General features: G+C 43.7%; 1 protein-coding gene across 2 annotated transcripts in view; it reads left to right on the top strand.

The window, feature by feature from the left end:
• Positions 1-18,208, top strand: part of RAPGEF4 (Rap guanine nucleotide exchange factor 4) — a 317,882-nt gene that overhangs the window by 63,623 nt on the left and 236,051 nt on the right. For both annotated transcript variants that reach the window (XM_060016578.1, XM_060016577.1), the window contains exon 4: positions 11,047-11,193. In XM_060016578.1, the coding sequence (XP_059872561.1) occupies positions 11,047-11,193 (147 nt within the window). The remainder of the gene's footprint in view (positions 1-11,046; positions 11,194-18,208) is intronic.

Here is an 18,208-nt window from a genome sequence, read left to right as displayed (position 1 = left end):
GCTGTTCACACACGAAAAAAGGTGGGCAGGGGGCAGTAAAAGAAAAAGAAGAAAAGTTAAAAGAGACTAAGAGAGAATTAAGGAACGAAATGAGGTAATAGCAAAGAGTCAAATCTTCAAAAGTGGTTAGGGCAGTTTCTTGCCAGCCTGCCCCTCCATTTCCTTTCCTCAAGTCTCACCCTGCCCTGCATGCCTCTCTTCTCATCTGAGAGTCAGAAGTCAGAGGAGATGGTGGTGATGAACTGCCAACCTCATCTCTGAGTTGCGGCTCCTCAGTAGGGTTTTAGCTGAGCCGGGATGGTGAGATAAGGGCAGGAATGGCTAATGGTAACAGGGCGCCCACTAGAGGCAGCTTTGTGCAAAGCACTTTACAAGTTTTATTTCACTGGCTACTCCCTGCATCGCCTTCCCCATTCAGTGCTATTATTAGTCTCATTTTACAGGTTACACAGCCATTAGGTGTCAGAGCCAGTTCTTTGTGATCCTAGGGCTCACGTTCTTGACCCTCAGGGTTGTACAGGTGCCATCCGGAGGGTGGGAAGGGGAAGGGATAAAGTGAGGGCTGAGCAGTTCAGCAGTGACGAGTGTGCAGAGAAGCAGCTTTTCCCCTGCAGCTCCTGCAGCCACCCTCCTGCATTTCCGATTCCAGCTCAGAACTCAGAGCTCCACGCCTCACCTCCAAGCCCCCCTGAGGCGTGCTGCTGGGGAAGGCCCGCTTCTCACCCTCTGCTGGGCTGCCCCTGGCATGTGGGCCCTCCTGCACCACCTTTCAGGCCTGGACGCCCACAGTGAAATGAGCGTGGCCCATCCCTTCAAAGGGTTTCTGGGTTAGAGGGTGGGAGAGGTGTTGATGGGATGTGTAGGGGGTTGAGAGAAAAGGAGGAGCCTGACTTGGATGATGAGGTGGGCGGTGATGCCACTGATTGAAATAAGAAACACGTGAGGAAGAAAACCCTTCACAGATTCTGGTACAGTATTTTTATGGCATACATTTATTAGGTACTATTGATTTGGGGGGAATGTCTTCTGAAAAAAAATCACCCTATTTCTTATGTATGATAGGAAGATATAACTATAACTTCAAGAATACACAGAGCAGAAGTATCTTATTTGCCTCATAAATTCATGTTACTTTCCTGCCTGTTTCAGTATATTACTTTTTTTCCCTTCCCATCATTCCTCTATACTTTTCTGCTCACCAGAGTAAGAAAACTCACTTCTTGCTCTCTGTATGATTGGTTTGGCAGGTTCTTCTTGAATTCTTTGGACCTCCCGTGGAGGGTCACCCTTATTTCTCATTAGCCATACACTACGAGCAGAGTAGTATTAAATCTCATCATATGCAAAGCATTTCACTTGCACTCTTTTGTTTGAGCCGCTCTGTTAGGTCGACCCAGCTGTGTTGCATCTTGCTTAGGTCACAGGTGAATGAGTTGCCCACTCAGGAGGACACAGTGGTAGCCCATAGAGCTGGAAGTCACCTGACTTCCTTACCCAATCCGGTGCTCTGCCCGAGCCACGCTGGGGTTGGCCACACGAGGGACCATCTGCTGGGGGAGGAGGCTACGGGTACAAAGGGCGCTTGCTCCCAGGCGCTGCCGGTACGCGCGCATGGTGGTCACGGCGGTGTGTGGCGCCTTCTTCATACCCTGGGGTCACGCCGATGCCCAACGTTATAGCAAAGAAAGCCCTTGATTCCGCATTTGGGAGAAGGAGGAAAACAGAAACACGCCGGTAGGTAGTAATATAATCTTCAGGCCCTTTCCTGGCATGGGAGGGCGGAGGGGAGAAGCCATGGGGCTGCGGGCAGCCAGATGGCTCGCCTCCTGGTCTTGTTTGGGGTCAGCCCGCCCAGTCAGTTTAGAAACACAACGTGTGCCAGCCGGGGAGGCACGACCTGGCGCGCTGATGCTGCCCCGGCCTGTGTCCGCTCCTGGCTCGGGACCGGCACCCTGGGGTACAGGAGCCTGCCGCGCGCTGGCTGGGACCAGCTTCTCTGCCTCTCACGCAGTTAGGCCTACGCTCTGCTTCCCCGCCTTCTCTTCACCTGAGTCTCCCCAGTCCAAGGCCTCGAGCGCGGACCGGGGTAGGGGAGAGACAAAAGCCTCCGGATGAGGAGAGGGACGTGGGCCGTACCTACCCGAGACCCTCCCCGAGGAGCTGGTGCCACGGTGCTTTCGTTTCTTGCGTTACAGCCTTGAAACCGGGGGTGTGCTAAGAACTCTGGGAAGTACATGGATTATTCCATTCCTGTTATTATGGCGAACTTTTATTAGAGACCGTCCTTGGAAATGTCTTCCTGTAATTTATATTGATCCCACTACTCCGTAAAACAAAACCTACTTGGGAAGTGCTCCTGCCCCTGTGTCCCTGTGTGGCTGTCAGAGGCCCCTCTCCCAGCTGCCCAGCCGTTTTCCTGCCTGGCCGTGCATTGTCTTACCCCCTGAAACTGAGAATGCCCAGCAAGGGGCCCTGCCCACGGACAGCCTCACTGTCCCTGAGTGTCCCAGCCTGGCTCACGTGCTCGTGTAGCACAGATTCTGCTGGGGATATATCCTCCAGTTCCCAGCGAGACCTGTCCCCACCCTCGGTTTCTTACCTAAGCCTGAGCAGGACGCGCAGGCCTTCAGATGCCCACAGCTGAACTCGAGTGCTCAAGAAGCTGCCTGTCTCCGGTGCCCAATTAACTTAACGGGCTGAAAGCCAGAGGCTTTACATTCCCACTGGAATGAATAATATCAATACTATGGGTGGACTTTTTCATGTTTAAGTAGATTTCAGGTTAGGAGTGAGCACTGGAACAAGTTATAAAACAAATATGAAGCTTAAAAACAATAAATAGTTTTAAAAACCACACTATCTCAGACAATACCCAACTGTGCGTGGGGGGGGAGGGGCCAGAGAGACAGGGTCCTTCTTTTCTCTGCAGATTTTATAAGTGGGGAGCCTCTTTGGCATGGTAACTATTTAAATCCTAAAAATAAAGTTTTAAACTAATCTTTACAGCAAAAAAGTATAACAGTTCCCCAGTCATATGAAAGAAGAATTTCTGATGGTTGCAGAGCAAATAGAAGTTCATACTGCAAAATAGGGAATGGGATGCTTTATTAATTCATTAAAACTTTTATATTTCTATAACAGATGCTTAAAGTGTTACTATTTACTTAATGCAGTGCACAATGGTTTAAATCAGACCTCTTTCGAAATCCTCAGAGCCACTTAATTGCTGAGTGACTGTGAGCAAGTTAGAGCACGTGTAAGTTCGAGATACTAGTTCCTGCCTTAAATTAGTTAATGTAGATAAAGCACTTAGTACGAAGCTTGGCAAGGAGCAGGGCTTCCGTGCTTTTTTATTACTACTTGGAAAGAAAAGTTGATTGCCTGAAGTGGAATGCTGTTGGTTGCAATGTTGTCATTTTACCACAAGAGGGCAGTGCTAGAATAGAAAAAGCAGGAAATGCACTTGGTATTCGAAATGGCAAGTTTAACACTGCTGTTCAGCCATTTCATGGGATCAGAGAATGGGGCTGAGCTTGGCCTTGGTCATCACTTTATTCATCTTTTCATCAGTCTCTATAAAGTTGTCTGGCGATTTTTAGCCAAATTTTTGGAAAATGGTCTCTTACTGGTTCTCTCCCCAAAGTAAAATGTGCTTTTTTTTTTTAAACCCTCTGTCTATACAACAAAGATGTTTTTAAGCGTTGCATATTTGTAAAATTTGGAGGGTAGGCATGTTTCTCTGTCATGTTGCTTTATCTTTCCCCGTCTTTGTTTTTGTCTGTCTGATTCTTTGGTTCATTCTCATTTCACCCCATTATTTTCAGACCTTGCTGTCATTTGGAAACATCTTCTGAACCCATTTATCAAGCCAATAAAACCTGAAAGGTGCCAAGTCTAGAGTGGTTGTTTGTAATCTCTTACTACTTGTCTATGCTTAGGTCACACTCTTTGTTAGGATCTGATCAGAGTTTGTTTAGCATCCTGCCTGGGGCATCCGAGTACTGCATTTAGTTTTGTTGCATGTAATTCTGGGTTTGGGCAGAGGCAAGACAGGGCCACAGTGTAGTACAGACTGGCTCTCTGCTGAAACAGGGCTGGCCTCCCGGAGTGAGTTATCAGATGCTAATGCGAGTCCATTCTCACTGAACCTTCCAGCAGCCAGCTTGCCTGATCTTGTTGTGCTGTGTCTAACACCGATTCCAAGGAAGTGCTCTCAAAGTAATAGAGCTTGTCTTTGCTGTTTGTCAGGAAGAAAAACACATTTGTCTTAGTATTTTGCCTTCCTGCTTGGCAGTAAATCCTTAAGGCTGCACATACGCCCTAATGTCTTGACAAATTCAGAGATTAGGTTCCATTAAGCTTTTATTTTCTAAAAGGACTTGGAGCACTTCGTAAATTCCAGGACTAAATTCCAGCTTATGAAATAAACCCAGGCACTAGCAGACTTAATGGCAAGTGTTGCCTATAGGCCTAAAATAGAAATTGTAAAACTACTTGTTTTGTAAAAATTTGTTTCAAGGTGTACACACTTAAAGTACCAGTTTGTTCCTTGATGTTAACCCAACATGTATCCAAAACAATAAATACGCGGTGAGACAATTAACTTCTTGAGCTACTAATAAGGAAGTGAGTTAAATATGCATGATTAAAAATAGGATACCCCTCTGGGCCTCCCTGGTGGCGCAGTGGTTGGGAGTCCGCCTGCCGATGCAGGGGACGTGGGTTCGTGCCCCGGTCCGGGAAGATCCCACATGCCACGGAGCGGCTGGGTCCGTGAGCCATGGCCGCTGAGCCTGCGTGTAAAAAAAAAAAAAAAAAAAAAGGATACCCTTCAAAGTTACAGAGCAGTCAAAAAATTGATGTACTTAACACAGAACTCTTCTAATTTATTGTTTTAAATTTCATCAGAATGTCTAACTTGTGTAAATTAGATTTCAGCTGCTGCTCATAGACCTCATGTGCAAGGTCCACGTTTATTAGCTTGGATATCAGTGACACATAACCGTGGACTTTCTTAACACCATTCCCATGTCCATACTGTAGTAATGTTTATAACGAAACAAACAAATAAAATGCCTCCTATGAGAATGCCTACTTTAAGGAAACCCAGTATACTGTAATCCAGACATTCAAAGCAGATAAATTAAGGGGTGATTAGTTGCAGTGCAGAAGGATTCTTTGATTTACAGCAGGACTCTTCAGAAGGGTTCCTTTGAATACATGCTCCCCCAGAGAGCTGAAGTGTTTTGCAGATCATTCAAACCACTTGACATCCAGACTGGGGGACAGAGAAACTTGGAATTTAAGTGTTGAAAAAGCCATCATTAATTGGAGATGAATGCAAAATGAATAAGAGATTCTCTGTTACTTAAATAGTAGAAAAATACACTTTGCTTTTTAGACATGTAGATAACCATATTTATATACATGTATAGGTTAAGTCAGAAATAATAGTTTCCATTTTTGATGGAGCACCTGTGTGCCAGGAACCGTATTGGACTATCTATCACGTATACTGAATTCTGCTAATAATCGAACGAGAAAGATTGTGCCCATTTCGCAAGGGAGGATACTGAGGCTCCTGGGAGCATTCTCCCTAAAGCCCAGGATTAGTAATTGGCAGAAATGAGCTTTGAATCTAGGTCTGCAAGGCGTGTCCTCTTCTCCCTATGCTGCCTCCAGGGCACGTCCCGCTTGGTGTGGAGTGTGCCGACGCTGGTGCCTCCAGGTGTGTGTGCTTTGCCTGACGCTCCCTGCCTTCCAGCAGGGCCAGATTGTTGACACCTTTGTTAACTTACCTAACACCAACTTTTAGGAGCAGAAGTAACCAGACCCCACCTATTCTGCTGAAACACATACCATACCAAGATACTGCTCCTGACTTCAGTTGGTGCCCACCTGGGCAGGAGGAGAACCTGTAAGCTGGGGGCTGCCCACGGTGGAGATGGGCACCTTCTAGAGGGCCTGTGCAGGTGCTGCTGGGCAGGAGGTGGGGGAGGACGCAGGAGGTGGGAGCAGCACAGCCCCCAGGTGAGCAGGTGAAGGGCTGAGGCAGGTCTAACTTGATGGGTGGGGCCTGGTGATGGGCAGGGAGGCAGGAAGCAGGCTCCGTGATGGAGATGGGTGGCCAGGCTGACGACGACGAGGCCCGGTATTAGAACGGTGCCAGAGAGGAGCCAGGGCCTGGGGAGTGCTGTCACAACGAGGCAGTCTACCACTTTGAGAAGAATTAGGATACCGGCAGGTTATCGGGACAGAGGCGCAGAAAGATAGAAACCCAGTTTGTCCAACTGATGCAGGAGCTCCGTTATTAGAACAGGGCACGGGATCAGAGTGGGCAAAGCAGAAATGCAGATGCGATTCTTAGTTTCTGGCTTCGGTCGCTTGCATTTCTCCTGAGTAAGGGGGTCCGAGCCCCAGCCTGGAATGGATTTGATCCTCTAGGTGAGGGTCAAGTGGGCCCCAATGTTGCGATTAGAGGGTTGGAGGGGGAGCAGTGCCAAATGTGTGGGCTTTTCCTGGTGATTTGGAATCATTAGGAATTCAATCTGTGAATTGGCTGATTGAGAAAAGAACCTGTACGGATTAAAGTAATAATTAATCAGTTTTCCTACTGAACCTTAGAAAGAGGTTCTTAAATTTCATATAAGTTAGGAAGTAGATGGGAGGTAATTAGATTGGCTAGTTTCTAGTCTCAACCCTTCTACCTGTTAGCCACACTTCACAAATGACTGAATATCGTTGAGCCCGATTCTCCTCAACCTATAACATAACAATAATCCCAGTGTTGCAGGATTGCTTTAATACTACCACCAGGAAGACTATCTTTATTAAGCATTTCTCTTGAGTCCGGCATGGTGCAAAGCACTTAAATACATTATCTCCTTTAACTGTTGTGAAGAATTAATGAGACATCACAGTCAAGACACCTGGCCCAGGGCATGGCCTATAGTACTCCACTCACACATGTGGAGATCCACGTGAATACCGAGGCACGGGAGGATAAGTACTGTTAAGGGTGACTGGGTAAGTAAGTTTTTAGAAGGTAGGAGGAGTGATCAAGTGGACTCACAGATGAGAGAGAGCTCGATCCGATTGCGGGAAGAAACCAGGTATCGTATCAGTAATGTGTCATAGGTAATTCTTTGTTTTGAGAGCCCATCACTGCTAGTTACGTAGTAGCATTGGCCTTGGAGACCCAGGATGCTTAACTAATACAAGGAAGTCTTCCCAGGTGTCACCCAAGGGATATTGCACTTAGGATGTGTCTGATGCAAAGCCGTCAGTGATAAGCTGGTCTTTGTTGCTATTGTAGGATCTCTCTGGGATTACTGGTTAGGCCCAGGACCTCCCCAGAGGTCTCAGTGTAACTTGGGACTCAGGGCCACGTTTAGCTACTCCAGTCTCCTGTTTGCCCAGAAGCTAACCTGGAGACGAGGATTTGGCTGCAAGTGCTTTTTATGGAGGAAACCCCAGGAAGTGTCGTAAGGGAGTGGGAAGTTGACAGGAGGAATGAGGAATGCCTATAAAAATGTGTAGGTAAGGAGTTCAGCTATGGGCATCTGGGCTCACTCCTTCCGGGGGACCCTCTAAGAAACTGGGTAGGGTAGGAAGCCGGCGTATTTATCTTGCTCCTCTCATGCCTCTTTGGAAGATACACCTTACAGGCATTAATTGCCCAGCACGCTGCCCTCAAGTGGAGCAATGCAGATGAAAGGGGAAGCCGAGCGTATATGTGGGAACTGTCCAGAAACCTACAGTTGCCTGCGAGGGTGGGAGAAAGGGGTGGGGGAATCTGGCAGGGCTCCAGCAGCCTCTGCTAAACCCACCTTCATACTTGAAGACACTCAGATTTTTAGATCGTCATTTCACATTTGAAAGTCCCCCCAAATAAATTACCATCTTAATGTAAAATGGGCCATTCCTTCACTGTTGATGTTTCATAGTCCTTGCCGATTTCTTCAGTCTTCCTCACTGTAAATATTTCCTTTCAGGTAACCTTTCCGAACATTAATCTGCAATTGAGCAGAAAATAAATGTCTGAATAGTCCCTGTCTAGTACGTATTGAGACATGAGCAGATCTCTAGAGGATGTGTGAGTTTAAAGGAATAGTAGTGTTCCCTGCAGAAATGCGCACTTGCAGCTGCAGGCAAAGGCATGCATTTAAGCATCTCCGCAGGGTTTCAGGCTTGGAACTCTGACCTGCAGGGATCTGGCGAGCTGGGAGTGTGCACTAAAATAAGAGTGCGTCGGCGACTCTGACTCACATTCCTGGGGCTCACGTTTATCCTGCCTTTCAACTTATTGATACATACTGAGCAACCATGTTGGTGCTGCCACCTGAGAGAACATTTGAATGTCAATGTCTTTATTTGGTAATTATTTTCTACGCACATTGCAAGTCCCCTCCTGGAACTAAAATGCAAACAAGGCCTCGCCCCTAGGGACCATAAAGGGAGTGATTCATCTTTAGGGTGAAGATGTTCTTCTTAGGACTTTCTTCTTCCCTGTGCCCAATTATCCCAGTTGCCCAATCCACACTTCCCAATCCATTCAGATTTCTAAGTAAATTTGTCCTAAAAATACCGAGTCTGCTGAAAGTCAAGTTTGAAGTTGCAAGTAACGCTTCTTTCAGGTGAGGTTTTATAGTCCTGCTTTCAAAATCATATCTTGTATTTGTGATTCCCTGTCCTTACATTTGAGACGATGGGGTCTGAAGGAGGAGAAGACAGGTCGGATCCCACACTCAGCTCTGGTGGGAGAGCGCGGGATACTGGGAGCGAGCCCAGGTGCTGGACGGAATGACGGGGGCTGGTGCCCCTCTGCACAGAGGTCCTGACGCACGGAGCCACACTGAGGAGGGCACTTGGCAGCACTAACATGACTAAATGTTGTTACGTGTGAGCAGGCAGGTGTCATGTTAAACTCTCTAGGGGAAATCCAAGAATTTCAGTCTTTTCTCATCATTACAAGAGCTGCTCACCAGCAAGAAGATGGGCTCATGCGACCGACTTTCACAGACTGTGTCTTTGTATACCTTCTGGTGACACATGGTGACAGGTGTCGGGGATAGGAGACGAGAGACGGAGAAGACAACTTATTCCGTAAAAGTCTACAGCGAGCTCACGAAAAACAGATCTGCATGGTTCTTGTGCGTTATACTTTGTAGCTAATCGTAGATAATTGAGCTACATGGATAGTGGCAGTAGTAATACATATGGTTCGTCCCTGTCAGGTTTTAAAATAGAAATTTACGCTGGAAAGTATACATTAGGCTAAGAGGATTCTTTCTGAAGGGTCCAGATGATTAAAAAAAAAAATGAAGTAGGCTAGTGGATCTTTAAACGAACCCATAGTCTAAAGAATTTGTGAAAGTCTGTCATTTATCCTAATCCATCTTGTGTTTTTACTAGAACCTGAAAATTACTCAGAAGTATCTGATATGCTGGGTATTGATATTTCAGCCCTGGGGATATTTTTCTGACTGAGTTTGTTACCAGCTGCCTTTCTGGAAAATTTATTAACAGGCCATTTTTATGTTTCCCCCTGATCTTTCATTCTCTTCTGAGATATTATTGATTTTATTTTCCTGAACACAATTTTAAGTGGTAATATCTGTGCAGAAGCAACTTGCTATGGTTCAGGGAACTGGATTCTTATGGGCATTCGTCTTAGTAATGTGATTACAAAGTCACTAACTTGATCTTAATAACATTTGCCTATTATCGTGTATTAGGTGCGTGAAAGGAAAACTGTACTTTCTAACTCAGGATTACCCTTGTGTATCTCCCTTAGTTGATAGTATCTTTTGCGAAATTAACGTCCAGGTGATCTTGAGTGACTGCATTACTTGCAACTAGTTAGGATTAAATCCAAGTATCGTCGCCCATGTTGCATGCAGAAAGGAAATTACGTTTTTAGTACACCTTACACTTTGAAATCATCGATTCAGGACATTTTATCAGCTAGCCACACAGCACTTCACTGGGTGCTGCGTTTACTCTATTGTGGCTGAGGGGGGCAGCGTGATACAAGAAGCTGGGAATCTGTAGTCAGATAGTCACAATTGGAACCTGGCTGCGTTACTTACTATCTGTGTGAACTCGGGCCTCGTGAATCCACCGTTCTGACCCTCAGTTTCCTCATCTCTTTGAGTCAGACTGACATAACCGTATCCCCGTTCCGGTTTCTTATTTAAATATCGTTAACTGTACTCTCTCACTAAAAAAGCTGAGTTCATCTTCAAACGATTTCCCCCGTTTTCTTAGAGCGAGTAGTCTTATAAAAAGATAACCATGTCCGCAGAAAGACGTGCACAAGATTGCTAGCAGCCTTATTCATAATATCCCCAAACCAGAAACAACCCAAATGTCCACGAATAGGAGAATGGATAAGCACATTGGGGCATACCCTTGCAATGGAAAACTATTCGTCAGCGAAAGGAAAAAACTACTGATCCACGCAACAACATGGATGAATCTTACAGACGTTACGTTAAGCAAAAGAAGCCAGACACCAAAGAGGGCATATTGTCTGATTCCTTTTACGTGAAGTCCTAAAACTGGCAAAATTCCTTTACGGTGATAGAAATCAGAGCATCAGTTGCCTCTGAAAGGAGGGTCCTGACTGGAAAGGGGCATGAGGGAACTTTCAGGGGTGATGGAAATGTTGTCTTGCCTTGGGTGGTGATTACACGGTGTATATATTTGTCAAAACTTGTTGAACTGTGCAAGTGAATTGAGTGTTATATTGTATAGAAATGAGTTGACCCTTGAACAGGACGGGTTTGGACTGTGCGGGTTCACTCATGGCGGAGTTTTTTCCATAGTAAATACTACGGTACGACATGATCTGTGGCTGGTTGAATCTGCTGATGTGTAGGAACCACGATATGCTCAGCTTTTCTACTGTGTGTGTGCAGGGCTGGGGGTTGGCACCCCTAACTCCCCCGCTGTTCAAGGGTCAACTATATACTTCAAAGAAAAGACAACTCATCCACTGGCAAAATGTTTGCTTTTCTAATGACCAGTTTTTTGGATTCTCAGGATGCAGTGACCATCTGCACTCTGGGGATTGGGACAGCCTTTGGAGAGTCCATTCTGGACAACACTCCCCGCCATGCGACAATTGTTACGAGGGAAAGCAGTGAACTTCTCCGCATCGAGCAGAAGGACTTCAAGGCACTATGGGAGGTGAGCCCCAAGGCTGCTTTGTCAATTAATGCGGTTGCAGAAAAGAGAGAGAGCTGCCACATGGATAATGGCATTAGAGTCAAGCCTTAATGTGCTCTGTTCTGAGCCGGTGGATGGAATTTAATTTTCAAAACTTGTTTTTGAAATGAGTGAATGAAAAAGCCATTTTGACACAAGACGTCTTTCCTTTTTTTTTTTTTTTAATGTAGCGCTTGCTCAGTTTTCTGTGGTTTGACATCCATTATAATTATTTCTTGAATGACCATAGAGTGTTTTATGTATAGAGTGTTTTTACGTATTTCCCCCTTCCTATTCCACAGATGTGTTCTTAACCAGGGAACAAAATACTTTGACATTTTCTTTGGCATTTTCAAAATCATCATTGACATGTTCCCTGGGAAAGTGGAATGGATGGGGTTAACATCTGCTTCATTTAAATGCTTTAAAGAATGATGTGCCCTGTAATAAGGCATGGGAAACGAGGGACGGAAAGATGGCTGGTTACTTGCCAACTTCAAAATGCACGGATAGCACAGCAGTGGATGGAGGCAGTGGGTCCTGGCGGCTTGTGCATTTCCCGCTGCTTACCAGCGCCCTTTAGGGTACCACGCTCATTTACAAGAAGGACGGGGAAGAAATCATCTTACACGCAGTCACAGTAAATGGAGTGCTTAGAAAGGCCCTTGCGTCCTCTACGCTCATTCCTTTTCAGTTCTTCAAGCTTCTGGCTGTTCCTTACCTTTGTCCTTGGCTCAGTACGTCCAAGCATTAACCCATCGAGCTGGCAGGCTTTGCCACTTGTCCCAGTGTGGCTGAGATTTTAAACCTGATCTAAAAAGAATTTTGTGTAATCAGATAGTTTCCCCCAGAGCCAAACAAATGACAGATGCGTTAAGGGAGCAAACCTGTAGGTGAATGAGTGATGCTTTGCCTTGAAAGTCCTGCAAAGCCTTGGAAGGCCTTGGTGGTGAAACCTGTTACTTTTATTCTTGGCAGTAGTGAATAAATTGCAGGGTTACTTGTTGGAAATGTTCCTCTTAGAAAATATTAAAGAGCTCCAACTGCTCTGTAAAGTTCAGAGACAAAAGCGAGTTTTAGGAAGGTAGAGCTAAAGTAGGTTTGCATGAGGTGTGTGCGGAGAGGTTTTCTGTCAATTAAAAGGGACCAAACTTGAGGCAAATAAGCCGCTTTTTGGATCTTTCATTTGAAAGGTGAGCTGAAAACTCTTTTCCAAAAAGAAAATTCGGAAGACTGGTTTAAGAACAAAAATGACTCCAATTGTGATGTATGTCATTATAACTGCTTTTGTCCGTGATGACTTATTCAAGTTGCTGGCAGAGGATGGTTTGTGGCAATATTTAAAAATTTATTTTAATTAGGAGGCCTCAGTGCTGTGAAGAAAGTTCCTGAGAAGTTGCTACCTGTGAACATTTTTAAAAATTTATTTTAAAAAATTTCGGGACTTCCCTGGCTGTCCAGTGGTTAAGACTCTGTGCTTCCACTGCAGGGGGCATGGGTTCGATCCCTGGTCAGGGAACTAAGATCCCACATGCCGTGTGGCATGGCCAAAAAAACAATTTATTTAAGAAATTTTCAGACGTTCAGAAAATCAAAAAGGATAATACAATGAACGACTTATACACTCTCACCTAGTTCAGCAGTTGTTAACATATAGCCTTATTTGCTTCATCTGATTTTGCTGAACCACTTTAATGTAAACGACAGGCATCACGACATTTCATCCTATATATTAGCATATTTCTCCAAAAAATCAGAATGTCCTGCTACATACCCATAATACCATTATTTCACCTACAAAACTAAAGATAATATACTAACGTCATCTATATCCAGTCCACAGTTCAAATTTCCCCATAAATATCCAGAAATACATACATTTATTCCATAAGTATTTTTATATCTGTTTTATTTCAAACCAGACTCAAATAAAGAACCATGTGTTAACATTTGATTGTTATGTCTAAGTCAGTCTCCCCCCCCCCCCCCCCCACCCTCTCTCTCTGTCTCTCTTTCTCTATGACACTGACTTGTTAAAAAGGCCAGGTCAGTTTCTCCCAAATTCAAGGTTTGTCTGCTCATTTTCTCATGGTATCTTTTTTTGTACCCCTACCCCAGGGTTTCCTGTAAACGGAAGTTAGAGCTAAATGTTTGATTAGGTCAAGCCAAACACTTTTGGCAAGAAGTCAAAGGTGATACTGAGTACGTTAGGTTGCTCTTAATGTCTGGATGCCTCACTGTAAGTGATGCATTGGTTTGATTTGTTTGATCCCTTGGTTGGATTGTATCTGAGTTATATTTTAGGGCTATTTTTCACAGAGGTTTCCCTTAGAGGAAAATTATTAAATGGGGCTATTGATGTTGAAGGTGGTCCTTGGCATCCCAAACCTTGCCATATGATTTTGTAGCTCCGTGGGTCCAACCCCTCATCTGTAACCTCAGAGCATGATTCTGGTCTTCTCTGTCAGTGAGTTAAGTGAGCTGAAAAGGATGGAGAGAGTTTTTAGACTGACCTCTTATTTTACAGGTTGGGGTTTGGAACCTCATAGTGAGCAAGAGATTAGTAAGATATTTCATTTTTATTTACCTGTTCATGCAGGCGAGCACAGAGTACAAATAAGACGCTCCCTGAACGTTTTAACTGGCTAAAGTGAGAATGCAAGGAACTCCATTATCTAGCAACCTGTGTGAATCAGAACTTTATTAATGAGCACACCTGTGCATATACAGTACATGATGATCCTAAGAAATTGTGGAATTCTAAATTACCTTTCGAGCAAAGAAAATTGACTTATGTTTATTCCACTGTTCATTTATTCAGCAAATACTTAGTGAGAATCTCCTGTGTGTCAGGTCTGGCTATAGCAGTGAAGAAGATTGACAGGGCGCCTGCTCTCTGGGCCAGGGCTTCTGTTCTACTTGGAGGAGAGAGAAAATAGACTAGCAAGTCAATAATATTATTTCAGAGTATAATATATCATTATCATTAAGTAAATTCTATTTCTATTCTCTGAATATAGGTGATCCATTGATGGCATATGTAAAACTAATCTGTTAGCAAAATATTGGATAACCAGAACACCTATTTCTTGATTATGTCAGATAAGAGTCTATAATTCAGCCATTCATCACACTGGTACGTAATATCTGTAAGCAACATTAAAACCCAAGCTCATGCTGTCAGCTGAAATTTAACTTAGATCTGGTAGCCAGATATCAAAAGGGAAGGATGACATAGCTTCAGGATTCAGGGAGAAGCCTCACTGAACCATGAAATGGCAGGAAGGAGGCAGCAGAAAGCTAAGCTGGGTCCTGCCTCTCCCATCAGCATGGTAAGGAGCTCACTGTTAGGCCATAGTTCCCACACGGTAGAAATAAGCTCATCTGAATCATGGGTCTAAATTTGCATGTTCATCTCATTTGCCTGCTTACTTCTGAGGAATGTCCTGGTGGGCCCGTGGTGTGGCAAGCACTCTCAGATTGAGGTTTCCCTCCTTATCTATGCCTTTGATGTCACTTAAAGTGGTTGACAAGGACCAGGAATCTGAGTTCCTTCTAACCAGGAAAATGATGGTGTGTAATCACTAACAGGTAGCACAGTCTACAAGTAGCTCTTCAATAGGCTGAGCGAATAGGCTATTTTAAATCTTACACCTGAGACTTTAATGGCAACAGAGAGCTAGGTAACCCTGCTTCCTTTCCTGACCAAAGGCAAGTTTCCTCAGCTCTCCGCAGATACACACCCAGAGAACTACACCTGAGATATTGAAATCCTATTCAATTTCATCCCCGGTCCTCTTGCTTTATGTTGTCTCTTATGTTGTAAGTCAAATTGGTAGCACCCAGAGTATTCTTTAAAATTATTGTCATAAATGTGACCAGAGGCATTATTTCAGTCGTCTATATAAATATATCAAAAATAAATAAATATTCCCCAAGATGTAACTGAGGAAGCGGCTTGATGCTTTTCTTTGTACCCTGTATCTTTCCTAATGAAAACTTTCTCTCCTCTTTCCTTTGCATGTTTCAGTTGCCAATTTATGATCATATTTGAGGGAGCTGGGATCTCCATCTCAAAGTCAGGTCATATTTTCTTAGCTTAAGTGAATTACAGTAAATTTATTCAGAGTTGGTCAATAATGCTTCCCTCTTTTCATGCCTCTTTAATATTAGAACTTAATAAAAAATATTAACTAGGGTATAAAACGTCTCACTTTTCAGTAGCATCTCAGGAGGGAGAGTGAGTGAGAGAGAAAGGAGAAAGTTATTGAATTTCATTCAGAAAAAATTAAAAGTCTTGGAGTACCATTTTTAGTTCTTGAGAATTGTAATTTAAACTCTTTGACCCTAGTGGCATTGCATACCCTCAGTAAGGAAGTTAAATGGCAAAGTAGTTAAGTGTGGGCTTGGGAGTTTTAAGCTGTGATAATCTTGGATCAAGTGTTAATAAGTATCTATGGTTGCTGGTGGCTCTTGGAATAAATAAATACTGATTTACTGTCCAATTCCATGAATTTCTTCTCAGCAAATATAGTCTAATGTTTCCAGTGGTTAGAACAACGACAAGGAGTGTTTTTTGTTGGCTCCCTTTCTGTCTAACGTCGTGGATGAAGATGCTTTTAGGTTTGCAGCATGTCTTGTCATCTTTACATGGAATATGCCAAGTACATGGACTTGTATGAGGAGATGAGTCCAGTGTGTTCAGAGAAGTAGATTGGAAAGTCACTCTCCACCAAACTCATAAAAGACACCACTGAGAGGTCCTTGCACTAGTGATCTACTACCTGTGTTCCAATTGCATGAACGTCATTCTGGCCAAAAACTTTCCTTCACTGTGGGCTATGTTTGAGCATGTGCAAAATAATACACACTTGTGAATGAATTATTTGAAATTTAAAGACAACAATGAAACTAGAGTCTTTAGAAATAAAAGCAATTATTTTAAATTTGTAGTCTGACCCATGCCACAATAAAAGTGGTTTCTTAGCTGTAATAGTTACCCAGAAGCTCTTGTGATTTTATTCTAACCAGGACATACAATATCGCAGAGAACCGTTGCTCGGATGTAATGATTGATCCCATAGAGTTTATTCCCCAAATGTGTCTGTGGCCTCAATAAATATTGTTGACCGAAAAATTTTTTTATGCTTTCTGGGATATAAACTGGTAAGAATAAGAAATATGTGCATGTTTCTGCCTTAGGAAAAGGATACAATTTGTAAACAAGAATATTTCTAAGAGTAGTGAATATTGTCAAAGAAATAGTTTTATATCTATCTCTATTCCCTAATTTTCGGTGTTTTATTTCTCGATTCTACCAGATACATTGGCAGTTGTTGGACTGAAAAGTTTCGTAGCTATTTCTGTTTACTGCCTCTTTTGGACTATGCAGGGAGAAAAAGCCCTTTTCCATTAATAATCTTACAAGCCACTACGAGAATAGGAATTATTGAAATTACAGCAGCTTGGTCTTTGCTGATGCACTTTAAAAACCATATTGGAGTAATATACCTCTCAGAGGCATCTGCGCCTGCTTGAATAGATTGGATGTTCCTCTCTGTCTTGGGCTGTCAGAAAAATTAAAGCCCAGTGCTTAAAACATAGTATCTTCGAACATAAAAATCTCAGAAGCCCTTTGGGTGGGTTTTAATACTTTATTTAGCATACAAACAGTTTCAGGTTGTTTCACTTTTGCCTGAATGCTAGGCTTTCAAGGTAGACCGGTATTTCAAGTAAATGTTTAGTGGCCCTGGGTATTGAGGTTGGACTGCATGACCCATCCTCAGATGGGCAGCCCCTGGCCTGCCTGTTAATGTTACAGGGACCCACCCCCTCATCTGAGGCTTAACTGGAACCTAAAAGCCAAGGGACCTGCTTTCTCCCAAGTCAGAGGCCTGTACTTAACTTTTGGCGACTTCGGAGCTTGTACCGTAGGGTTACTTCCCAGGCCAGAAATTTGCATCAAAGGGCTAAGAAAAATACATCCAAAAATAAACATGAAAGCCAAGACTTCATGCCAGGAACTCCAGCCACACACATCCTGTTGGCTGGTTCTCTTGCCTCTCTCCTCACTGTTCTGCTTCTTTTAAACCGAGCCGGAAGCCTGCTCCGGTGACTCGGACCTCACGTCTGCCCCAGGGTCTCACTCCTCTGTCCTCAAGCTTTTCCATGGGATGCTGAAACGATTCAAATCCAGAAAGGAAGGGAGTGAAGTTACTAGGAGATAAGTAAAGTTAAAAATAATATATGTATATATAGGAAGTCTTTTCCTATCGCCTTTGACGGCCTGAGCTTTCCTGAAGAACCACCAGCCCCGGTTTTCTGTCTGGACTGAGATCCTCTTAACAGTAATAGATACTAACAGGAAATAATCAGCGATGAAGGTGCATTTTGCTGTCCAAATAAAGCACAGTTCTTCACTGGATGTCTGAGAACGCTGAGAAAAAGAAAAAGAAGGACGTATGCCCTACCAGGTCAGAATGGGTCTTTTTCTATTCTTTAGTGGGGAGATATTATATGTCACCGTTGGCAGTTTAGTTCTAGGAATTATACTCTAAAACATCTCTGGCTTTTGTAAGTATGTTCCAGCAGACCTAAATATGTACCACGGCACTGACATAATTTGATTTCATCTTTATTTATGGGGTGGGGGGGGGGAAGGGGTGGCTCATCTTTTTCTGATTGTGAAGGATTTGTTTGTTTAGCCTGATGATCTTAAATGTTTCTAGGAGATAAAGATATTTGTTCATAAGTAGGCAGAGTTACATTTATCACATTAATATTAAATGTATGTATTTGGTGAATGGCATCTATTAAAAATGAATTTGGGGCAAGGAAACAGATTGAGAGTGATGGTATTTCACCCTCTGGATGCCCTGGTAGGCACCTTGCCTGCAGCTCTCAGACTCTATGAAGTCCTTAGTGTTTATGGCAATTCTGTTACATTATTGATGACTTGAAGTCCGGCCAGCTCCAAAAGCTGTGATCTCACTCTTTC

The sequence above is a fragment of the Delphinus delphis genome, chromosome 7 (genome assembly GCF_949987515.2).
Source record: "Delphinus delphis chromosome 7, mDelDel1.2, whole genome shotgun sequence".
Classification (NCBI taxonomy): Eukaryota; Metazoa; Chordata; class Mammalia; order Artiodactyla; family Delphinidae; genus Delphinus; species Delphinus delphis.
Note: the sequence above shows the minus strand (reverse complement) of the source record. Positions and strands in the feature narration are given on the sequence as shown.